Raw genomic sequence first — 27,198 nt, 5'->3', positions numbered from 1 at the left:
AATGTTTGCTTACAGATATAAAAAGAGAACAGATTTTGTATAAGCCAAACTGCGCGTTGCTGCAACACAAATACTTTTTAACACAGCCCGAGACCCAGAGCCCCAAAAATCCTCCAACTTCCAACGAGACTCAATCAATGCGTGATAGATTATTTTCATAAAATATTGATTTTTAAATTGTGCATATTGAGACATACAACATACTTTGATGGAGCGATTATATTACAGACAGAATTAATAGGAACTTTCCACTTTAAACATTCATCAACTTGTGTATCAAGATACTTAACAGGACGTGTCTATTTTATCAGTTAATCTTTAAAATGTATATATGGCAAATCTCTCAAAACATGTTAAATTTATCTTAAAATGTAAATGTCTTTTCAAATATTAAATATTTCACAATAAATTTCATTACTCGTAAATTCAATATCAGTCAATGATTTTCCAGAAAATACTAGAGTAATGTTGACTGCATACATGGTTTTTTTCTCCATATCTAAATACTTTAAGCTAGCTGTTTACATACTAATTATAAATAATAGGTTCGGTCCAATCCCTGACCTCTGAGGCACTCACTCAACGTCCGTTTCTGAGATTTCTGTACATGATTGCTCAGCCTGCATACCGCATTTTGCTTGAGTTAGTTACAAAAGGCCATAATATATTGGATAATATCGATAAGTTAATTATTTTGTACATTACATTTTTATACATGATCAAGGTCAAACCCCAGGATTGCCGGTCATTGTACTGTTTATAATATGTTAACTGACTAAAATGTTGTTAAAATGCTAGTTCAATTGTTTCAAGTTAGGATCGTTGTAGACGGGATTTTACAGTCCCGTATTTTACTAACAATATAGTTTTTTATTTGATTTAATATCATGTATGTCTTGAAGTATTTCATTTTATGTTAATTTTGTTCAGAAAATTACATATTTAATAAAATTAACTTGATTAAATTTAACTAAATAAAATAATGCGACAGCCCAACCATAACGGTGACAAAGTGTGTGTGTGCGCACGCGCGCGTGTGTATATGCGTGTATGCGAGTGCGCGCGTGAGTAAGAGCGCTTCAGCTGACGAGAATCTGTATCTATGGTGTACTGGACACAGCTTTTACAACATTTTTTAATTCGTAGTGGTTTTTTTACTTCTAGCATTTCATTTTGAACACAATATTTGGAAGGAGTTTCTTCTGGCTAAAGAACTATTAGAATAAATAATCTTACACAATATATTATATTATTTTATTATTAGTACATTCTTGTTTCCATATGGACAAGTAATACATTTTTAATAACATATAACTGTCAAAATATCGTACAATCTGTATAATAGATGTTAATTGTGTTAACTATGTGTTGCAACAAATCATATTCAAATTTGTAAGCCTACTGATTATGCTTCATTTTCATGTTCATATCTAAACACACTTTAAGTCAAAGTGGCTAACACATATTTGCCACATAAAAGTTGCAGAAAAACATAAAAGACCTTGAGGACCAAGTTACCAGAAACTCGCAAGAGGAGTCTAACGTTGGTCCTGGACCCACTGCGCTCAGCTCTGCGACGATGGAGGAGGAGAAGGACCGTCGAGCGGGAAGCATGTGGTGGCGGCATGGCGGGGGGTCGTGCAGAAACCCTCCCCAGAGGGGAAGGTCACGGGGAGGTGGGCACGTGCGTGTGAGGGGGCCACGAGGGGGGCCCTCCTCACTCTCCTCGCTGTCCGAGGCAGGGAACACCCTCTCTGCCTGCACACAGCACATCGCTTACTCGGTCTCTACCATGGTGACGTCACTGGGGGGTAAGAGGCTAGGGGTCAGTCACTGGGTCTGGAGGGTGATAGGAAATCAGGTTACACAACAGTGCACTCATAATTGTTGTATTATTACGAAGATTTTTCTAGTTTGCCTACAAGTACATCATCGTAGATTAAACTGTGTATTAAATAATTATAAAATGGAGTAATCCATTTAATGGCTTGAATGATATTTAATATAATATTTCACTATATTTCAGTACATCTTCTGTAGTTGTAATTTTATTTTTCATTCAAATTTCTATGTAATTAAATTGTGAAGGAAACAGGATTTTCCGGACATATGCTATCGTTCAGTGATACAAAATATTAGTAACACTACGTTTCGAGATCTGCAATCTGATCTCTTCTTCAGGTACATAATATATTAGTCATTATGTGTTACGTTAGTTATATACGTGAAAAAGAGATCAGATTGAAGATCTCGAAACGTAATGTTACTGATTTTTGTATCACTGAACGATGGCAGATGGCCGGAAAATCCTGTTTCCTTCACAATCCTTCCATCGTCAAAAAAACAAACAAAGAAATCAAATTTTAATTCGTAACAAAACGAAATAATAATTCATTTATGCTCAGCACTGAAACGTTGAAAAATATAAACAAACGCTACTAACCAATACCATACCTATACCATAAAATGGAGTCTGCTGACATACTTTAATATGTCCTGTAGGGAGTATGTGATGAGTATAGTAATGTGAGAAAATTAAGTACTTATAAACTATCTCAAACTTTGTAGAATCGCATTTCTATGAATATGATTTATACGTAGTGGTAGAATCATTCCGATTACAAAATAATAAATGTATAATTAAAAATAATACATCACTGTGTCAACACGGCTACATTACATTCCATGCCGGATTGTAAGTTTAGCATATAACTGAATAAATAAATAGTATATAATTAGTTAGTTAATTTAGTTCATAATAATTTAGTATATACTTAGTATATAATTAATTTAGTTCAAAACATAAATGTATGTACAGTATATATAAATGGATAGATATAATTTTAAACGAACTAAAGGACACAACACTCGAGAAAACGAGATTTCATGTTTATATTTAGAGGGAAATATCTCATTCGGAAAATGAAAGCGCCCTCCACAACACGCGGCGCCATGCAGCTGTCAACTTGATGAAAGGCTCAGCTCGTTTCACAAAATATGCTTTAGCCCGATTATAACAGGGGTTATGTCAGTGTTTTCCGTTTTACACAAATGTAAATAAATGTATAAGCTAACTCAAATCTTTGTTATTCTTAAAAATACAAACTCTTTTTAATTAAACACGCCAACACCACGTTTTTTATATGTTGTAAAACAAAATACTTTTATGAAATAGAGTGAATAGAATTATATAATATACACATTAATGCTGTTTCATTTGTTTATAAAAGTGACAATTCACAAAGTTGTCAACTTCAGGTAAATTAAAAGTTGTTTTCTTTTCATGGATCATTACACATACAAGGTGCAATCGTTATTGAAGAACGTGGGGAGATAGTCTCACTCTTTAGATAATTAGGAACTCGTAATGGTTCTAAGAAGGTCTTTAATTAAAAGCACTGTGAGCATACTATTAGTAGAAAATCAATCGCGGAATTAATGCAGGCGTTACATCGAACTAGGAGTGTTTAGATGAGCCCAGAATTGATATTTTAGTCAAGAAGTAGGCTTTGTAGTTTAGTACAGTACCAATTCAGTAGTCTACTAGAAATTGTGTGTGTAACCACCATTCAAATTTGTGATTAATTCACAAGATATTAAAAAGACACACAGTTGTACACTTATAAAATCGCTTTACTAACAGAACAGAGTACGTGATATTGGTAGAAGTCTAAAATTTTGTTAGAACACAAAATAAACGATTGAATCGAGTTTATTTTCTTGATTTAATATACCTGTACTTCATTAATATTCTTCATTCCCACCTTCGGCTGTAAACTTGAAAAATAACCTGTTGACAGGAACACACTGGACTTAACCTAAGGACTGGAATACACTGATGGCAATGAACATTGTATTTAATAGAGACTGCAGTAGCTTTGGGTAGAGATATATCAGTGCTACATTCCTGGGATATAAGTTTGTATATACATACTAGGTATTAAAAATACGACTCTAGCCTACGCACAGGCTGCTTGCCCATGTATGCTAATTTCCATACGCTATGTATAATACTTTTAGTGATTTATTGTTCGTATATTAATTATCAATTTATATATTGATACTAATTGTAATAGTATTGTAATTATAATGGAAATAAAATTTCTTTCATTTCATTTCATTTCACTTTTTAGTGATGAAGCTTCGTTTTAAATTAATTGATAAGCTAACCAACATAACTGAAATTTATCTCATAAAAATACTCACTGGTACCAGGAAGACTATACCCGTTGATGGCATCGTGCATAAATACGAATGTGTTAAAAATACAGATAACTTAACCTCAAAAGAAACTTCTGTAACGCCTCATGGAATTATTATTTTTAACAGCCACTCAGTATTTTTAACCGACCTCTTAAATGAGAAGGTTATATGATTCAATATATTTCTATGTTCCTTTTTTCATGTATATCGACCGATTATTTCCAAAACTGAACCGATTTGGATAACACGTTTTTTAAACAAAATATTGCTGCCCGATAATGGTTCTACTTAATTTTTTTATTGATTGGCTTTTTTATAGATTCTGACCAACGAAAATTGCTTTGGAAGTTTTGGAAAACCATAAGGAGAAGCTAGACAAACCAATTAGCGGAGATGCGGTTTTGTTACAATTACTGAGATTTGCGTCAGTATTGCTGGGAAACAGGACTTTTCGTGTTTGGCTTCGGATTGACATCTGTATGGCAGGCAATATATAAATACCGTCCTGAATTGATTGCGGAGTTTGAAAAATTTCAAAACAATCTAAGTTAGCTCACAGTTACCATGGGACGATTCCTAGTCTACATCAAGGTTTCATATAACGTTCCTATAAGAGTACTTCGAAACATGACGGAGTAAAGAGACGTTATAAGATGGCAAGATGTAGTTTTCTTCCACACCCTACATCACAGATCCTAGGGAACATACCATTGTTCATGCTAAAGGTCCTAGTGATGTCACTATTGGAAGCAATATAAAAATCCGTCCTGGAGTGACGAGCTATGATTGAGTCTGAAGATTGAAATTCTTCCAATTCCCCAAGACACAGCAGATTTACTGTGGGAAGCTTCAAATTCTACTTTCGGTTTTCAGATAAAACTCCAGTAGGAGTTGAATGAATGGAGAAGGGAGAAGGATTCCATTCTGGAGAAATGGAAGCGGGTTGAGTATTAAGATTTCAATTTTTTTTATATCAACATCACCATTTGATTCTTTAGATTTGCTGTAGAAATCATCTTAGGTTACATCAGGATTCCAAATGGCGTTCCAAGGAGAATCGAGGCTAGGTGAGTTGCTGATGTACATTTCCTTTAACGACCATAATGTAACTCACATATACTAGGGAATACACCTTCCTTCATACATACTAATCGTTTAAGTGATATTTCTATTTGAAGCAATACTGGGAGTATGTCCACAGTAAGATGGGAAATAGTCCAGAAAGTATCTCTTCTCAAACAAACGTAGCTTACTCCATAAAAACTTGGGAAATGTTTCTACTTATATCAGGATTCCTCCTAGAGGCGATTTAAATATGGTGAAGAGCGATGAGATGGAATATGTAGCCGAGATGTATTTCCCTTTCTAGAGATGTACTTAATAAATTACCTCATGAATGCCAAGAAATATTTCAGTACAACAGTAAAGAATAAGTCAAGTTTCGAAGCCCTGATTAAATAAATGCCTCATTATGAACCGGTACGTTTTCCCACAAAATAATATATCTACTAAATGGAGTCACCAAATATTTCGTTTCAGTTCCTTAACAACTTAATATGTATTCCTAATTGCAAGGAATAATACACAACATTTGTTACTAACAATTTAAAAATAATACAGTTTTTAAAATAAAAATAAACCAATTTCAAAATCTTTACGAAAAACAAGAAACTAGAAAGCATTACGTATTTAATATTTAATACAATAAAAATGTCAACAAAATATATCAGCTTTGTTTCACGAAGTTCAGTTGAAACATCAAATAAGGTTTAAAAGTGACAACAGCTGTGTAATGTAAGTTAAAGTTGTATCGTTAAAAAATACAGTAATTATTTTTCCAAATTCTAAAGTTATTTGGAAATATTTTCCGATCTTTTTATTTCTATAAACCCTCCTTGGACTTCAACGAATATTTCAAACAAAAAACTACCCAAATTGGTCCAGCCATCCTTGAGATTATTTATGCCTTAGCAACATTTTGCGATTTTGTTGTATTAATATGATAATGATAAAATTAATTGCCTATAAAAGTATCCCATAAAATTTGGCGCCACCTTAAAGAAAATGTTTGGTATAAGCTATAAGTAATTTTGATGTTGTAAAATTATAATTATTTTGTACGTTTTAGACCCTTAATTTAATACAAGTATTGAAGATGCTTTGTTTTTGTTTTAAAAACTGTATTATTTCGGCAATATACGGCCTTCCCCATTATGATAGAGTTTTAAGATCTTCGTTAAATCACCAATTCCTAACAATTAGATATGAAGGGCAAAGAACGAATAGCTAGCCCGGTCACCTGACCTGAGGTTACTTACAGATTTTTTTGAGGACCCATCTTAATTCCCCACAGTAGTTTACAGTTCAATGTCAACATTTCTTCAAAAAATCAAGAGATTAAATAGAAACAGAATACAGAAGAATCTGAGGAAAAAACCTTTCAAAATCTTAAGAATCGTTTTAATTTGAGATATAGAACTGGTTATGTTTGCATTCAAATAACAATTTAACAAAAATACATACTTCAAATAGGAAATTTTAAGTGAATTTATAATAATTTTATTACTTATAAAATATTTTCAAGAAACATTAGAGTTGAAAATACGAATTATACCACAATCTCAGCCTTCCTGAAGCTCACCAATTTGAAATTTGCTTTATTGATATAGACTCGCATATCCAGAAAGCTTGTCCCAAAAAGGTTTCAAATATCTGAAATAATAAAAAGTGAATGAGGTGCAATAAGTTTCATATCACTCCGTACAACGATGCATCTCTTTATAATACTTCCGGAACAAATTCATCATGACTATTAGGTTTATCACTAAAGCCTTTCTTATTTAGAATTTTACATGAACGATGTAAATGTATAATCTACTATAGACATAGTTTAGTAAAAGTATATTGAAGAAAATTACAAATCCTACGTAATTTAAAATAGTCCTGTAATGTTTATTTCCCTGATAAGCTTAACATGGAGAGTTGAGTGGAGAGCGTTAAAGTGGTAAAGCTGTGTGGATAGTTGTTTTTTTTTTTTACTTTTTTATTTTGTTATGGTTAATCTCAATCACGCTTAAAGTCTGCCATCGTCCGAGGAGTAATTTCCTCGTCCCTAAGAGATTTTCAAATTAGTTTTTCGAAGACAGTACAGACCCAAGTTATGAAACGCATTGGATATTAATTGTCAGTACTAATGCTTCAGTTCGCTAAAATTGTTGATTTATTATTGTTGTTGTTTTTACTAAGCTAAAAACAAGGTATTGCCTGCTATTAAGTTAATAAATTATTAGTTAATAATTTGTTTATATTAGTTAATAGTGCTTTTTGATGAGAAATAAGGTTTACCAACCTTAAATGATAAATGGAAAAAATAATGTTTACAAAAATCGCAAAAGATGTACAAAAATAAAAAAAATAATATCTGCCATCATCAGTTCGGTGTTGAGGATGCACATTGTTTAGAAATTAAAGACCAACCTGTAAGAATGCTAAAAAACGTTAAAGGGCGATAAACACAGCGATTGTATTGAATTGGGATTGTTCACTGGAGTTCTTATAAAAACTGTTGTTGAAGGGAAATGTTCCGTATTATGGATAAATGATCGGAGGCTAAAATGGACTTTTCGAGAGGGGAGTCCAATCAAAGGTCATAAGCAGTAGTAATGGGCCCATAAAGTCATTGATGTTAGTTTTTTCAGTTTGAAAATTTGGGCCACATTTGAAGCATTGTTTGAACAGTTGTAGGACTGGATCTAAAATGAGTGTATCTGTTGTGATAGGATGGCTTATTTCTCTGCTATAAGAATGTTCAATGGCTGATTTTAATAAAATTTAATAACATTTAAGATACTTTCATGAGCTAACAGTACAACCTGGGAAACGTTGTAGGATTTTAACTATGTTAATTATCATTTGCCAACGGGTATGTTTTCATCAATGCTTAAAAATAGCTAAATGTTCTTTTATAAATATCAACTTATAAAAAATAAAATAAACTAGATATCAAAGTATTTAAAACTATTTCTCATGTCTGTTTTGAAGTGAGCAAGTGATGTATGGAATAAAACACTACAAAATGAATTTCCAGCTGGAGGTTTGAGACGAGATCCCGTGAAGGAGTTTATTAGATTCTGTGGCGTTCCATGCACACATTTTTCGCCCGCTTCTCCATGGCAACACGCTATGAGTAAGGCCATCCGGTGTCAGTGCAAACCTCGCATTTATGTGGTGAAATATCTTATAAACTTTCTTATTATCTCAAGACTTTCTGGAGTATGGTTGTTGAAAGTATACTTTACCATTTACCACTATTGCAATATTTTTATCTTTACTCTGTGGAGAAACACTGAAAATACCTCCGTTTGTCAAGTATATATTAATATTTTATGTTTGAATATTCACGAGCAGGTATAGTTAATAATTATACGACAATAACAAATAATAAATGCAGTTGGCACAAGTGGAGACACAAAGACGAACAATCGCTATCTCAGAGTAGTGAACGCAACTTTTAGTAGTTTTATTAACTGCAGATAAGAGAATATGGGTCAAGTCCTGACTGTACAAACAAGTCCTCGGTTTGTTATCTCGAATTAAATCGCTCTTATCTGAGCATTAGAAGATAAAAATATCAATGGAGTTAGTGGAGTTTTGATTATCCAACAAAAGAAATCAATAAAATGCGCTGATGTGGTAATAAAATTAAAATGATACTTCTTCCTTCCCTAGATGGAAAATATTGTACCACTTCAAAGTTCCCAAAAATTGTTTAAGTCGAAAACTTTTAACTAAAATTATATTATAAAAATGCTATTAAATGCTACTATTCTCTAGTTATGCTATTTAGAAACTGTCATATTTATCTTTAAAGCATATTTAATTAGAAGAATTATTATATAAAATAACTTAAAATGAAATACTTTTCGCTTGAGAAAATAGTGGTCTCTTCACGTGTTTTAAATGTGCACCAGATATCTGTCATTATGATTTTAATTCGTAGTTAAATTATAACAAAACTCTTGTTACAGTAATACATTAAATATTAATCTAAAAAAAACAGTTTTATTATTTACAAAAAAGTGTGTTATTTACTCTTTACGTTGTGTATTTAGGTAAAATAATCCGATAAGAGTTGAGAGTTTTGGTAATTTTCGAGTTTCACCCTACTCATAATACGACACTGCTTCTCATAATTGTATATTATGAATTTAAATAAAATAACCAGTAAAGGCTGAAAGTTAAGACTTTTTATAATTATCGAGTTTCATCATAATGATGATACGACAATGCTTCTCAAAACTTTCTGTAATGTATTTAAGTAAAATTACCAGGTAAGGTTGAAAACAGTTGAGGGATTTGGTAATTATCGAGTTTCATCCTACTGATGATACGACACTGCTTCTCATAATTGTATATTATGAATGTAAATGAAATAACCAGTAAAGGCTGAAAGTTAAGACTTTTAATAATTATCGAGTTTCATCATAATGATGATACGACAATGCTTCTCAAAACTTTCTGTAATGTATTTAAGTAAAATTACCAGGTAAGGTTGAAAACAGTTGAGGGATTTGGTAATTATCGAGTTTCATCCTACTGATGATACGACACTGCTTCTCATAATTGTATATTATGAATTTAAATGAAATAACCAGTAAAGGCTGAAAGTTAAGACTTTTAATAATTATCGAGTTTCGTCATAATGATGATACGACAATGCTTCTCAAAACTTTATGTAATGTATTTAAGTAAAATTACCAGGTAAGGTTGAAAACAGTTGAGGGATTTGGTAATTATCGAGTTTCATCCTACTGATGATACGACACTGCTTCTCATAATTGTATACTGTATTATGAATGTAAACGAAATAACCAGTAAAGGCTGAAAGTTAAGACTTTTAATAATTATCGAGTTTCATCATATTGATGGTACGACAATGCTTCTTAAAACTTTATGTAATGTATTTAAGTAAAATTACCAGGTAAGGTTGAAAACAGTTGAGGGATTTGGTAATTATCGAGTTTCATCCTACTGATGATACGACACTGCTTCTCATAATTGTATATTATGAATTTAAATGAAATAACCAATAAAGGCTGAAAGGTAAGACTTTTAATAATTATCGAGTTTCATCATAATGATGATACGACACTGCTTCTCAAAACTTTATGTAATGTATTTAAGTAAAATTACCAGGTAAGGTTGAAAACAGTTGAGGGATTTGGTAATTATCGAGTTTTCATCCTACTGATGATATGACACTGCTTCTCATAATTGTATATTATGAATTTAAATGAAATAACCAGTACAGGCTGAAAGTTATGACTTTTAATAATTATCGAGTTTCATCATAATGATGATACGACACTGCTTCTCAAAACTTTATGTAATGTATTTAAGTAAAATTACCAGGTAAGGTTGAAAACAGTTGAGGGATTTGGTAATTATCGAGTTTCATCCTACTGATGATACGACGCTGCTTCTTCAAAACTTTATAACGCTGCTAACTTGGAACTGAGATATCATGAACTTATAAGGACAAAAGTTGTTGTACACAATGCGAGTCTTGTTAAATAATTTTCGATTTCGGTCTATGATTCTCAATAGCTACATATGTTAACTTTGCAAATATAGTTATATATGTAATTTTATGGAATTAAAAAAATAAATTTAACTACCAATATAATGAACATTTCAAGCAATGACACTGGTTTCCCATATATTATAGACAAAAATGTGTACGTGCGAAGTACATATGTACCAAATTTATTTAGAATTATTTCCAATTTTCAGTTTTAGTCTTTGCTTTTGTTACCGTTATCTTACTGTATACTGTTCACACAAATTAAAAATCTGTAAAATCACAATTTCAAAACCTTAAAGATATAAAGTCTTGTAAATATAAGTTGTTTTTATATAAGCTAAGCTTTCCAATACATTTTTATTATACGTTCTCTCTTCAATACCTAATTTCTGGCTTGATAAACTTTTAGAGACTACCTAACTAATCTTGAGTCATATAATATTTACAACTCTGTTTCATTAGTATGAAACATGATTTCATTGTTTAAATTAGTTTTTTTTTATTTGTATGACTACCTTAATAATCAATGAACTAGTGCACTGCACTGCATATATGATGACGTGGAATCAGGTGATTGCTCTTCATTGGCCAAGACAGTTTAATATACCCCTATACTACATCACGTGACGTGGACTAGTCGGATGGCACGGCGTCACGACTTCGCTGCCCGGGCTAGCATTTATTCCAAAATATGAATCCGAGTGGGGTGGATCTCGTTGTTCTTGTGTGCCGGGCACGTGTCTCTTACAACCCTCTAATTGTTCTTACCCTTTACATACGTGTGTGCGCACACACCGACCAGTGCGTGTGTCCTGTGAGAGCGACTTCGGTGAGTGGTATAATTCCTCTATCCATACGTTTTTTATAGCTCTACGTATGCTCTTCCCAACCACTCTGTTTAATAATGTTTCTATTTAATCACTAGTCCCCCGAGCCTGAAGTACTCATTATTTTATCTTTATCTTTAAACGTCATCATCAAACGATTCATTGGTTCCTGTCAGAGCCGTATATATATTTCTTTTGCCTTATTTATTTAATTTCTAATACAGTTTAATTAATTAATTTAGTTCATTAAATGTGTCATTTAATATTGTCTTTGAATCGTTTGAAAGATGGGCTAGTATTTTACAATTAAATAGTATCGTGTCTACCTTTTTATGGCCGAAGATTCTTTTTTACTCTGGTAAAAAAGTCTGCATCCCTTCTCACCGACGGCCAGCAGATGTAGATCGTTGATTTATTTTCAGTTTGGCCTTTTCCCCTCCAAATTCCATTGCCGGACCGGTTGTTTACAAACGCCCCTCTTTGTACATTGCAGCTCAGCCCAATGAGAATACTTTACAATAAAATTTTGTGTTGTTGCCTTGTGCATTAAAAATAATACTCGTTTAGTGTTATGTTTTAAATAGAAGATAATTATAAAACTGATTCGACCTCTATTATACTTGCGTATTGGTTCTCGTTTTTTAGTTCCATTTCAATTAAATACTAATTGTTTATCATGTAAAAACAATGCATCTCTACCTCTTGGTAGAATTTCTAAAGCAAATCATTGTAATTGAATATTTAACGATATCGCATGTAATAAATATATTTAGGTTTAGCAATTCATTTACAACTGACACAAATCATTTCTAAAGGGTTGACTTTTATTATTCTCTACTTGTTTATATTGGTCTATATTCAAATCAGCGTTACATTTTGATAGCCTTTGTTTTTTTCAAACATATATTATGTTCATTAAATGATATAGAAATACTTGATTGCTCTGTGATTGTTTTAAAACAAATAGTTATTACAATATCTATAGTTCTGTTGTTGGTTTAAAATATATTCCAGCTATATTAATTTCTTAGTAAAGGAGTTGCTTTCACTCATAAATACTAATTTAAAACTGTGCTTATGTTTTGTTGTATATAATAGCCTTAATATTCTTGGAGATATTGGTGGTCTAAACAGCGGTTTGATATTATTGAATTGAATACTATTTTGCTCTTGCGTTCAAATGGTTATTAGAAGTATTTGGAGGATTTTTATGTCTCGTAATAGTATTTAATTAACTCTGTTCAATCAGACCACATACTAAATAAAACCTTCGTTACTCAAGATTTTATTCTATTTATGATTTTCATTATTGAATATAAAAACAGTTAATTCTCATGTACTATAAAATATAAAAGTGTACTTAGTTCGACCATACTTATATGAGAATAATTATATATTCCAGCATTTATATGCACAAAACAAATGAAATGAAAATTTACCTGGAAAACACTGACCACTATTACAAGTATTGTGGTCAGTGATAGTATTAAATAAAAACTAATAAAATTCTTGAGTCCATCAAATATTACGTTGCTACCAGTTGAGCCGCACTTTGTGGCGTCTGTCAGACACAGCTGACTTTTATCTTGCTAATTAACAAACTACAAACATATTTAGACTAAAGACAAAATATACTTGTAAAGCTGTAGTACGTTTTTCAAACAATATTTTACTGTATGCTTATAATAAACAAAAAAGTAATACTCACAATGTTTAAAAGAAAGATTTTTAATTAAAAGTGATAATTAAATACAAAAATAAACAACTCGCCCCATATTAACAGAAGAAACTTAAATATGTCGTAAGAAATAAAATATTTCAGCTATACAGCTTCCCCGATACAATTAATCCTTAAAATGAGAAACATCTGGTTGACAAAATAACCAGTTTTTAATTTGAACGCAAAAATGATTTGTGTTTTGCGCTTTCTTTATTTCCTCCGGTTATCTTATCTTATTTAAACTTTTCTAGCAACTACAGCTTAGTTAGCCACTATAGACTGTTCAACAGTTTTCCCTTACGCCACTCAAGCCTACTATGAAAGCTAATTAATTCTTTATTGTTTTTATGAACACATACTTATTGAAAACTCAAGATGAAAATTATATTTCCTATTTATAAGCCTACTACTCTTTATTTAGTAGGGATTTATTTCTCTTTTTGGACTTTCACACGTCAGAATTGGGCATACTTATCTTTTTATGATGTTTTAAATATCTTGAGTTTAATCATTGTTTATGATCGGTATACTGGCCTCCTTGAAACAGTGTCTCTATAGCTACTGTTCTATTTTATCACTGTTTAATTGTACTTTATTTTATTGTCTTATACTGTACTAAATATTTTACGCCATACCTCGTGAACTCATACTTGAGTCTTACCGAAAGTCGGTTGTCTCTATTAAGACGCGACTTACTAAAATTTGTAAACTTGAGTCAAAGATTGAAGCCACCCCTCTCCTTACTAAAGTTCAACTTCGCACTCTAAATACTTACAATACGGAGATCTCTGTGTATTGAAACTATGTTCGGGCGTCTTCTTGGATCTGACAAGAACACAGACAGTACAGTGCTCTCTCAGGATGTAGGTAAAATTAATGACTTTTATGTACTCGTTTAGTGTCATTGAAGTGCTCATAGAGCCTATTGCTCAGTCTCCCTCCGTACACTCTCAAGGTTAACATGAGCTGCCTGTGACATTAAGTTATAATGTTAAACTGTCAAATTAGATCTGCATCATTTTCCCCTATATAATTCGTCCCGTTTATGAACTTGTTTGACCCTACTATCTACTGAAACTCTATTTTACCCAATGTAAATAAATTTAAGTGTCATGCGTCCGTTGAGCCTCTCAATTTAGCGAAATCTCTAAATCTAATTGCCCCTAACTACTTGATGACGCATAACTTGCTGCTTTAATGATATCATAACTCTAGACGCGTCACTATTCTACATCTAAATCAAGTACTAGACCTCCCTAGTGTGCCAGATGGAGCTATCAAGCCTATGCGTGCTTTTGTCTACTCGTTCTATTAATTTGCTGAAGCTCTAATTACTGCAAATAATCATCCTCACTCTCTGCACATCCGTTGTGAAAGTTTTATCAAAGGTTGATCAAAAAGCCTGAACAATCTTGGCCCACATCTAATGAAGGTTCAAACCCTCCACTCTTTTCAAGAAATCATAGACTTACAGAACACTGAATGCTTTTACGTTGAAGATGATAATTTTTTAAAGCCTCATAATAAAAAAGATTCCATTTCTAGGCCAAATACTTTATGACCTGGAAAGGTCTCCAGGCCACCGTGAACATCCGCTCTGTGTTCAAGAAACATGCTCCTTGCGAAAGGTACAGTATATGAAATGAAATGAAAAAGTGCTTTATTTTCCTTTTAGTTGTGTATACACATTTAGGTCCCCACAGTGAACCCAACTTCAAAACACTTGACAGCATTGGTCAAAATGACCGTCAGCTGGCTGGCTTTAAACTATAGGAGTATTAAATACAGTACAAAATAAACTGCTAAACTACCAAAATTTTCACAAAACAAAATTTGTACAGTAAAAGAGAAAAAGTAAAAACATATTTACATCCTAAAGGCGTTTAATACAATATGTTACGTTGATACAAATATACAGATACAGTACAGAAAAAGGAATATAAAGTAAAGACTGAATCCTTATCTTAATGGTCTCTCTTGTGATGTATAAGTGCAAATATAAACTCGTAATTTACGTAACTATGTACATTATAACTAGCGCGTTATGTTGCACAGTTTTCCTTACTTTATTAAGAAATTAAAAAAGAAAAATCTAAAAATTTAATTCCTGTATTAAATTCCACCGGTATCTCCAAGCGTCCTTCATATAATCCCCTAACGCCTGCCAATCCCTCATTTAAAAATTCCAAAAACTCCCTTTTACTTAATATACAATTTCCTAAACGTTGTTTTCGAATATTCCTGAGAATAGGACATATGGCTACAAAGTGAAAACTGTTTCATTCTCTTGCAGGTTGCACAAAGAACAGGTAAAAATTGAATCTGTTAGCCAAGGCTTGTAATTTAAGCTGACAAGTTCTGCTCGAGCTTTAATAACCCATGAAATAGTACTAACATCAAGGTTATTACTGATTGCGCTTCTGTCCCCAAGGGTCAAGATCAAGGGTCAGGTACTGCTGGTGGTAACGAGAGGTCCGTGCTCTGCCCACACAGTCTGCATGAAAACCTATCCCTCAGCCCTCTCTACACACACTCATCAGCTGTGTCTGCAGTATGTCCAACTCCTGCACACTGAAAATCTACCTCAACTCCCACTCTGACACCTAACTCTATCCACCTCCTGCACCATGCGCTCTTACCTTCGATAGTTTGTCTTGCTAGAATGTTTGGTAGGCGGTCTTCACCCCAGGACAAAACTTTATTAAATAAGAAAGATTCAGTTTCAGAGTGTATATGAAAATAGTTTCAATATTTACTTCTAAGTGGATCGCATAATTTGGTGTGTTGTGCGGCAGCCGGAAAAGTCTCTTAATAAATTCTCTTTGAACACTTTCTATTCCGATGCTTTCCAGACATCCCCAGACTTGTGCTCCATAGCAAAGTATTGCTCTAATAACGGCTTCGAAACATTTAAATTTTGCACTGATTGGGACCCTGGAGTTACCTATTAAATTGCCCCACATTGTGTTCATTGCCATTCTCGCACATCTGGATTTTTCTTTGAATTGTTGATTCCACGATAATGCGGATGTGAACGACATACCTAGATACTTATAGCTATTGACCACCTCGATTCTGTTTCCTTTATACCACCACTTACATTCAGAGCTCAGCTTACCCCCTTTCCTAAACACCATAATCTTAGATTTATTCAAATTAACAGACAAATTCCAATTTTCGCGAGTAATTTTTCTAACCTTTTTATCATATGCTGTAGTCCTGTTGGAGAGGGGGAAATTATAACTATGTCGTCCGCGTACATAAGCATATTTTACTTTAGTCCCTCCAAAACTGCATCCCCCTTCTAGCATCTCTGGCAAATCATTAATGAACAGCGAAAACATTGTTGGACTAAGTATGCAGCCCTGCCTCAAGCCCATGTTAGTGTCAAAACTGTCTGTCAGTGACTCCATCCCTGCACCAAACACCTGCAGTTGTTCCGTTGTAATAACTCTTCAGTAGGTTAATAATTTTCGTAGGTACACCCAAACAAGATAACTTATAAATTAAGGCGGTTTCTGTCTATGGTGTCGAAAGCCGACGAAAAAGTCAACAAAAAAACAAAATAACTTCTCCTTACTTAAAATTTTCAAGCCATAGTGGATAAACTAAATATATTGTCTATGGTTGAGTACCCCTTTCTGAATCCAGCTTGAAACTCGCTAACAATTCTTTTTTCACTTATCCAGCTATTTAATCTATTATTTATTAAACCTAAAAATATCTTCCCTACTCAATCAATAAATGACAGCCCTCTATAGTTTCCTACTTCTTCCAAGTCTCCTTTTTTGTGTAGAGCAAATATTATTGACTTTTTAAAACTGTCGGGTACATCACTATTATTAAAAATAATATTATACATAAAAATCAATTTATTTTTAAAACTGGTAGGAGAATTTTTGAAAAACTCATACGGCACTCTGTCGTATCCAGGGGCACTTTCCAGCTTTAAACTCGTGCTAAAACAAACTCTAGCTCGTCAAGAGAAAAGTCTCTGTCTAAATAGGTCGTCCTGTACCTCAGGAAGTGCAAAACTTATCCCAGATGACAGCAAAGGTGGATTCAACAACCCTTTAAAATGTTCAATCCACATACTGGCTGAAATATTTCCAGTTTTCATTATATCTTTTTTCTCTTAAACCTATTTAATGCCTGCCATAATGTTTTAGAATCAGACGCATGTCTCAAATCAGTTATAATACTCTCCAAGTGATCTTTCTTTTTCCTGCCACACAACGTCTTATATTTTTTCTGTTCTTCCAAATACTTGCTTTTCACTAACATAGAATTATTTTTTCGAAAGAGATTTAATAGCCGAAATACGCGTTTTCTTGCTGCTAAGCATTCGAAGTCAAACCAAATCTGTTTTTTCTTAACCCCCTTATTATTTAGCAACACCTGATGTTTCCCCCGGGCCGAGTCAACTATGCAACCCACGAGTTTGTCAACGTTGTTTTTGGTTGTTGTTAGTTAACTGTAGTTCCGTAACTATCCGCTCCAGCTTATCAGTGTAGTCGGACTTAGCACCATCAGACCACCTGAGTTTTGGCATCAATGGTAGCAGCCCCTCCCCCTCCCCGACCACGGGGTCAGAAGCGCCACCCCCGATTGTGCATTCAATGGGTAGATGATCTGATCCTGGGAAGTCCACTACCCGAAAATTGCTGATTGAGTCTAGCACATTAATGGAAACCGCGGCTAAATCTATTACCGAACATCCTCTAGTATTGATAAATGTGAAATCGCCCTCGGAATCGTCTCTAGATCTGCCATTCAAAACTATTAACCCATGATAATTAAAAAGTTCTAATAATTTACGCCTATTTGAATTTACAAACCATATCTTTTGATTTCGATTACTACTAAAGTTCGCATTGAAATCCTATAAATTTATATTTCATTTTCTAAATTTTTGCTCGTGCCCTATTCGCCCATTCAGGTCTCCTATTAAAATTAAATTTCTGTTGAAATTTTCCTGACAAATATGTGTCAAATTTTCAAAGTCCCTGTTCCAATTATTAAAATTAAGGTACACTGGTACAATTAATAATTTTGTCCCATTTACTTCGACATTTATAACAGAAAAATGTTCTTCCTCTACTATGCTAATGCAATTAAAAAAAAATTAGATTTTTTCCTTATCATGATTATAGATCCGCCTATATTCCTACCAAACTGCGCTATTCTATGTGCAAAACAAAATTTCAACTTATAATCTACCAAACTATTTACAATATAGTCTTCTTCCCGTAAGGGAATGGAACGTTTCTAATAAAAACAATAACGTCATATTTATTTATTAAAACTAAAAAACTATCGTCACTGACCTTATTTAAGAGAAAGGTACAGTATAGTAAAGACCAATAACGGTAATTTTTCTTGCCTCGTGTGCCAGTCAGAAAAGACATACTCTACTTCACTTCAAATCTGATGACCCTCAAGGTCAAAGGTCTCTCACTCAGGCTTATCAGTAGACAGTAAAATTCCATGGCGAGCATCTCTTAAATTACAGACTCTCTTTTTCACTCTAACAGGGCACAATACCTACCGCTGTGATCATGAGCACTGCGGTCATCAAGATCGCCAATTCTAACAGAAACACTCAGGATGTCCGTCTCCTTAACTTTGCTGGCATGTCAAACTTCGTGTGCACTCTCACTTGCCTGCTGTCTCTCTCGCTCAAATTGCTTTCCATACAAAAGGCTTATTGCAATTCCAATTGGAAACTCTTTAAAGTCGCATATTGGCCTCTAACTATTCTCTCCATATTATGGAAAGACTGTTGATCTACCACGTTCTCAATTCTCCACAGAAATCTTCCAGCGGATGAAGCACCACATCCTGGCTGACCTCACATTCAATATGCCTGGTGCCATTGACATACTCCTAGGAGCTGCCATCTACCCTCAGCTGCTAACTCATGAGCACTACTCTCTTGGCCTTAGTAAGCAAAATGTTCTTGGCACCCATCTAGGCCACATGGTCATGGGTATCGCCCCCTATCTGCACCCTGTGCAGTCAGCCTCTCAAATCTCTATTCTCAACCAATGACGGTGATCTCCACTCTTCCAGTGGTTCTGGACTCAATAAGAGTGCGGTGCTCAAACAGTGAAGGAGAAGTGCGGGTGAGTCAAATCATATAAAAAAACTCGTGCTGTCCCTCTTAAGCTTCTTACGGTGCCAAGACTGGAACTGTCTGCTGCTCACCTCTTAGCTGGATAGCCACTGTGCTGAAGCATGTTAGGTAAACATTTTACTATTGGCTATGTCCATGTGTTGTGTCCAAACTAGGGTACAGCGGACTGTAACCCCTTCTTGGTTACAAACTCCCACCTACTTCCTCAAGACTTATGTGACAAACCATGTAACGTAAACACAGGAAATCATCACAGTGCAGTGATACTCTCGTACTGCAACAAGACACTTCTACTTTTGCTTGGCGGAGGTAATTCCTGATAGTGCCAGTGTGATACGTGTGGTGCATGGATGAGGTGACTCCAGAAGGATCCCCTTACCAGACCTACGATCAAAGTGTTTTCACTTCCCCTTAAATAAGCTGTACTTTGCAGAACCCTTTCTCTAAGTGTTTTTAAGCAGCTATTAAATGTATTTCGGTTTGTTTTTTTGAAGTCCTAAGTGAATTCAAGGAGGCCGATGAAAAATATTTAAAAATATTTTTCATAAGTATCTCTTTATCGAGTGGGGTGCATCTCGTTGTTTTTGTGCTCCGGGCACGATTCACGATTGAATAAATACTATGTTATTTTATTCAAACAAGGCAAGTTTATAATTGAAAACCGTTATATTTCGTAAAGTTGCCCGGGAGAGATGTGGACTCCCTTACAGCTACTTGTAACCCCCCCCCCTCACCAGAATGCCAGTGACTAGTGATGTGAACTGTGTTTGTATTCTGTGTCATTTCCCGCCTACAGACCCTTTGGGAACTGTGACCTGAGAAAACGACTTCGACGTTGGCATCATTCCTCTGTACTTTTTTCTAGCTTTCACTCTGCCCTTCCTAAAGACCCTGTTTTATAATATAACTAATTAATCACTAGTCCTCCGATCCTGAAGTACTCTTTATTTTATTCTGAACTATCAAACGATTCAGATCTATTCATGGTACAACTGTGCAAAGATAATTCGAGTGTGATTATTTCTTCAGAAAGCAAACTTTAAACTTACGTTTAACATTTTAAAATGTTATGTAGCGTTTTATTTCGGAAGATAAGCGACTGGCTAATTTTGTCTCGCCAAATATCTATAAACACTCTTAATTTCTACTTCTTTGCAAAAAATTCAGTTAGGTTGTACTCCCAATTGTGATATTAATAATTTCTCCAGTGTGTTTCTTTTCATTAACACCGTAGACCTTTTAAAAGTACAACTTTCTTAAGTTTTGTTGACTCAGACCTCCACACCCCCCCCCCCCCCGCCCTTAAAAGCTATGAAATGGTGCGTTTTTTCAACATATGGCACTAAAAAATTAATACTATAGAAAGGCCGAATTATATAATAAGAATTACAAAAAATAGATATCCTTCAGGATGGTAGGAAGCTTGTAGTGAATGTAAAACTATGAAATATACTTTAGTTAAACGATTATACAACTCAATTTTATTTATTCAAAGATTGAACAACATCACATATGTATACACCGTGTACTGTATGTATCACAACTTGCATTACTGAATAATTGGTTTGCTGACAGCACGGTACATGTACTACTAGTGTTGGTCCAATCAAACCGTAGTTAGTCGATCCATCAACCAGTCAATCTGAGTGTACCAGTAATTATTCGATACTTACTCGTTAACAGCGGCTTGTCTAGCAACAGGCCACAATATCTACCTAGGGGGTATTTGGTGTTGATACAGCACTGTTTTTGTCAAACAGCCTCAATAGTTTCAAATGTGTACATAAGATTTATGTCTACAATCTAAACTTTCTGCTTTACATACACACTTACAATCTGTAATATTTCACCTTTCGAGTAACTTATGTTGATTGAAGATGGCTATCCAATAATGAAGATGAAATATTTAAAGGTTTAAGTGTCTTAATGATAAAATAGTACTAAATTTTAATAAAAAAAAATACTTTTACAATATGATTTATTATTTGGAAGTGGCCTTTTAATACAAAAGGTTTGATCATCAGGCTACTCCACAAATAAATCTTTACATTATTTTTATTACAATTAATATTAAAATACCTTACGGTGTAAATATGCAAATATAAAAATTTTGAAAATATTTTAGCCAGTTTCATTTTTGTAATTTAACGGGGAAATCATGTGGTGAACGTGATCATCTGTGTAAAAGAAATATGGAACGATTCTTGCCAAAATATGCTGAATGACGGTTTTTTCTTGTTTTTATATGTGTATGTGTTGGTTTTTCTACATCACACTTCCTCACCTATGAATTGCCTGCAGGTTTTTTTTATTATCCTTGTAACTTTTTTATTGAATAGTTCTACGCTCTGGGCAATACGTGTTCTTTTATTTATTTTTTATTATCATCGTCATTAATATCTTTTAATGGTAAAATTTTCTTTTAGTACCATTTGTGTAAAGCCAGTGAACATATACGAAACGATATGCAACCCATCACTACAGAGCTATTTATTTCGGAAATCCAGCGATAATTGTCCAACATGACAATTAATCGTAGGGAAATTAGTTAACTGCACAAAACGAGCAATAGAGGCATGGTTCGGAATCTACATTAGATTGTTCTTAACGTTGCTTTCATGATCACTAGGCTATTAATGATTAAGCTCTGTGAGAGGCGGATATATTCGTATTGTAAAAATAATAAACAGTACTCTTACATTCATTCTGAATATAGTTCCTGTCACACTTTCCTGTTATAAGGTGTCCGGTATCTTACACAGAAGGATTAATGCCAAAGAATTTTCCGAATTGGAGAAAGTTAAATTTATCTTTGAAATTATTTTCCATAAATTTTGTATGAAGAAGTTTGTTTAAGATAATATTATGTTTCCATCGCATACTATCATATTATATGCGTTGCAATGCAGTGTAAACTTAATACATGTAAATAGGGTTTAATATATTACTCGTTTGATATAGACGAGAACATTTTTGCAAAGATTTGTTTATATTAATCACAATAAACAAAACTACATTGTTGATTATAAGGCTATCGATTTCCCTTCACCTTGCTCTGATTTAACTAAACCGCGACTCTTTACCTAAGTTACTCTGGACACATTTAATAAATTCATCGAAACATACCTGTAGGTCGAGTATACATGATGGCTTTTATTCATGTGCCACCAATATAATATTGTAAACTATTACAATCTGTCAGTGAAATATAAATGGAGAACCTTTCCTTGTTTTTGGACAAACTCAAAAATATATACACCAAACTATTAAACTACCACTATTTTGTAATATGGCCGTCAACTTTGTTGTTCTTATGGGACATTCTCCATTTTATTATCATTTTCGATTAAAAAGTAATTTTAAGACATGTTTAACCTTGGCGCTTTTTTATAATTCTCTTAATAAAAGAGATATGAAGCTCAAAGTGTTAAAAAAACCACATAGATTATATCATTAAAATTTACTTTTTAAATAGGCGTTCCTTTGAATGTATTAATCTGTAATTATAAAATCTTCATTTTGGTAGCTTTCTAGTGTTTTAAAAATATTTGTAAATATCCATATTTTTTTCAATATAACCGTTTTGTAGCTGAAAGTTTATTTACCTTATAAATTTTTTGTTCAGAACTTTGAACGACCGGAAACGTTTTTAACACGAATAATTCTCCATATTTATAAAATATATGTAAAAAAGCGAAAAATCTTGTATGTCAGATTATAGGTTTACAGTTAGAAATGAATAAAAAATGAAGGACTCTTACAAAGATGTTTTCTTAGTGTTAGACTAAATTAGGAAACTCAATCCTCTGTGATCTCATATCTCCGTTATTATTTCCGTATCAGAAAAGTCCCAAGAAACAAAGTCTTAATATTACTTTATCCAGTCAAAAATAATTATAAAATACAGCTCGTTCCGTAAGGAAAAAACAAAGTTGAAATCCATTTTGTAAAGTAGCAGCAGTCTGTAACATTTGGTGTACATATCTTCTAATGTCTACGATAACAAGGAAACGTTGCCTTTTTAAAATGTTGTCAGATCTATAATTTCCAAGATCACAATGGTGACCCATTTTAAAAACCACCCTGTATATAGATCATCATCTTTCAAACTTTGCTATACACTTCGCTCACAATAATCACCAAATGATGTGAAATTTCATTACATTAGTAGTATAAGCCTTTGCCAAATACCTATAATAACACAGCAACTGCAGCATTGAATGAAAGTTAAAATTAAATATGTACATAAATAAATAAATAACATGAATATTTCATTCATGACGTTAAACATTCAGTATGCATTTAAATATATATATATATATACAATAAACATTGAATCACAAGAAGTCGATACTATATATATATTAGTATCGTATTATAAATGTAATCGTTCTTCCTTCACGTAACTGCTCTCGTATATATATATATATATATATATATGCATTATATTATCTGGTTTCTGATATATTTTGCTATAGTATTTTTGTAGATATTTTATGAACTATTGTTGCTCTTTCCTGTGATTTTTTCCTAAGATTTTGTGTGTTTCATTGTTTTACAAAGTCGGTGTTGGAGTTATTCTAAGAAATTCCCTGATTTGTCTATATAAACACTTGTTTTGAATCACCGAATAAATATTATGTTTAGACTCCATAGGTCATCGTTATCGGTTGTTTAAAATTATTAATGATATTCTAGTCTTATTGTAGTAAGGATAAAATTTAATCTAACTAAATAAGTATTGACTTGATTTTATGTACGTTACATTCAATAAAGTTAGTTCGTGTTATTTTCCATAATTATTAAACAAGTGAATACTACCTCGGTAGTAGTTGATTAGCATTAGATTGCTATTTAAATGTATAATGTCATAATAAACGATTATAAGAAACTTCTAGATTGTTATTGAGTTTTACAAAGATACCTACAAACATTAATTATCCAGAATATCCTAAGATTGGTTTCTGCTTCTTTTTACCTCTTAAGCTCACTAACAACATTGTTGCTGTGAACAGTGAGAGTTAAGTTTCATGACATCACTATCACAGTGTTTGTTGTTTATCCCCGAAAACACGTAAAAACAATGGCAAGCCAAGTCCTCATAAACAATAATCTATCATATAAATAAATAAAAGATATAATGCGTACGTAATTAATTTTAGGTGATACTCTATGAATCGATATTATTCATTTAGAGAACATTCAGGATTGTCTATACTCACTTAAAATCTTTTCTGTAATTTATTAAATTACTGAGAAGGAGTGTTGAGCTTTAAATTCTTAAAAATAAATTTCAGTTACTATCAATTGTAAAACGGCCAAATTCAAAATCAAATAAGGAAAATATGTGAAATCGTATTATCTCGTCGTTTATCTGTTTGAGAAACATGTCTAAGTTTTCAAAAAAGTTTATTTCATAATTTTAATGAGATCTTAAAAATATATTGAAAAACGCTTAAAAGTGCTATTTCACACATTAGATTTGCAATTAATCAGTTAAATATAATTTTAAACGTAGCTATGCAATCAATAGGATAGTTCTGGAATAAAGATTATTATTACGTGATGACACAATGTTCATAATATATAGTTCCAAAAGTTATTGTTAGTTAGTGATTTGTGAATAAGTCATTCAGAGAGAACTGTGTATTCATTTTAATATTTTAAGGCTTACAATTATATTTTATTTGTACTTTTCAGAATGATTGCTTGGTTTTACAATGCTTTTTTATATTACTCAATATACATATGTTCTTTAGCGAATATGGTGATTCTTAATACTACCAAGTACACACTTACAATATTTTTTAATCTTGTACGATAAAAATACTGGATTTATTTGTCTTCTCTAATAATATACAAGTAGAAAGTAAAAAAATTAAAAAGCTAATTGGTCAGCTAAAACAGAACGCATTTTTGTGACTAGACTGTATTAATCGTAGTCAATGCAGAGCAAACAAGAAAAAGAACAGCGTGATTAGGCTGGGCGGAGTGTAAACAGACAGAGTCTCGTTGTCCAGAGAAGAGCACAAACCGAACACAGATGTAATAAAACGTTTTCAGTGCGTCAAGTGACCATTTGTTATTATTGTTGTCCACTTTTACCTCAAAGATTATGATAATGTTGCTTTTATTACCAGGGTGTTTATAGACATTAAATAAATAACTTAAACATTATCATTTAAACATAAAGTATTTACTCCAGCTTATAGACAAACATTTAAATAATTCATAATGGCGTACTTATTTCTTCTAATTCAGTCCTACAAAGGCTGAAAGAACATCTATAGTTTTTTAATGTATTGTTACTTTTCGATATCACGAATATTTACTGTTTGTAACTTTAATAATAAAAATTACAAGTGCCGTTAATAAATAAATATGTACTATATTATTATTATTATTATTATTATTATTATACATTGCGAACTGTACAATCGTTACTTAGGTTTCAATTACGTATTGGAATTTGTTATTCCAATTTATTTAAAGTAAAGAACAATATCAATTCGTTCGTTCAATTTATAAACCAAAGTATGTAAAATATTATAATTGAAAGATAAATTTTAGAACAAAAAAGTTATTTTATATTTTAATTACATTATATTTTATTTTTATAAATAGATATAAATGCAAAGAATTATTTATTTGTAAATAATTATGTTATAAAACCTATTGTTATACATGATATGAAAAAGTTTACATTTCCATTGGCGCTGTTTCTCAGAAACAGATTTGATGCACGTCATATGAGAGAAATCTATATACTTATCCTGAAATGTTCAAATAAAATGTATTTTACATTTATGACTTAAAATGTTATCATGGTAATTTGTAAATAGCGTGTATAAATAATGCAGTGATTTGTAGCATACTAGTTTGCAATACGAAGTTTTACTAGTAAAATCGTCATATCTGCTGTAATAATCACCTAATTAATTACTACATCGTCACTCTAAGAGATGAATACATAATTTTGGTAATTATTATGTACAATTTATAATTGATCTATAGAAATAATAAAAATATTTTTTTTATTTTTAAAACTCAGATTAACGTCACCGAGTATAATATGTTTATGAATCCGTCATACATTCATTGTAAGATATTAGAATAAATTTCGTTGGCTTGATATTAAATGTAAGCAGTAAATTCTGAATATTTCTGAAATAAACTGATCAACCTGTTGTCATAGTGCAGTATTCTGATTGAGATAAACAGACTTCCAAATATAGGTCAACCCTTCCACTCTCCCCTAATTCCAGAGTGGCTAGGAAGGTTCGCGGAGTGCACTGCCGTTACCGTAGGAAGGGGTTGGAAGGGACTTACATGGTTTCACTGTATGTATCCAGCACAGTCACATATGGCGTGAGGACCGACCGCCACGTCCTGGGGTGCGAACCGACAGCGGCACAGTTCCGACTGAGGACCCAACCCTCCAGGAGCTCCCAGGATGGTTGCCATGGCAACTCCGCAATGGTACGCGGCGCATGCGTCTCCCGCCGCTAACACACTTGTTATAATTGACTGATACAGCCAACTCTTGTTTCAGTTTCAACAGTTGGCAGTTGGCAGTTTGACAGTCAAACTTTGCCATTATCTCACCTGACAGTCTCTCTGATGTTTATGAATGGTTCGGACCGTGTTCGGAACAGTTTTAACCTGTCAGTTAGACGGAGGTCTGATTTTGAACTGATGAATGTTAAGTTTTTCGCGTTTAATTACGTGC

The 27,198-nt window shown here is 32.9% G+C and overlaps 1 protein-coding gene across 1 annotated transcript; it reads right to left on the bottom strand.

Moving 5' to 3' along the window:
* Positions 1-1,362: 1,362 nt before the first annotated feature.
* Positions 1,363-26,888, bottom strand: LOC124352945. The gene is made up of 2 exons (XM_046802686.1): positions 26,799-26,888; positions 1,363-1,804 (listed from the first exon to the last, which is right to left on the bottom strand). The coding sequence occupies exon 2, from the start codon at positions 1,771-1,773 to the stop codon at positions 1,456-1,458; it is 318 nt and encodes a 105-aa protein (XP_046658642.1). The 5' UTR covers positions 1,774-1,804; positions 26,799-26,888; the 3' UTR covers positions 1,363-1,455.
* Between the last annotated feature and the right edge of the window lie 310 nt (positions 26,889-27,198).

The sequence above is a fragment of the Homalodisca vitripennis genome, chromosome 1, assembly GCF_021130785.1.
Source record: "Homalodisca vitripennis isolate AUS2020 chromosome 1, UT_GWSS_2.1, whole genome shotgun sequence".
NCBI lineage: Eukaryota > Metazoa > Arthropoda > Insecta > Hemiptera > Cicadellidae > Homalodisca > Homalodisca vitripennis.
This window is presented reverse-complemented; position numbering and strand designations above follow the sequence as displayed.

Excerpts from the sequence above, each read along its gene's own strand:
- LOC124352945 (XM_046802686.1), bottom strand. The coding sequence starts at position 1,773 with ATGTGCTGTGTGCAGGCAGAGAGGGTGTTCCCTGCCTCGGACAGCGAG.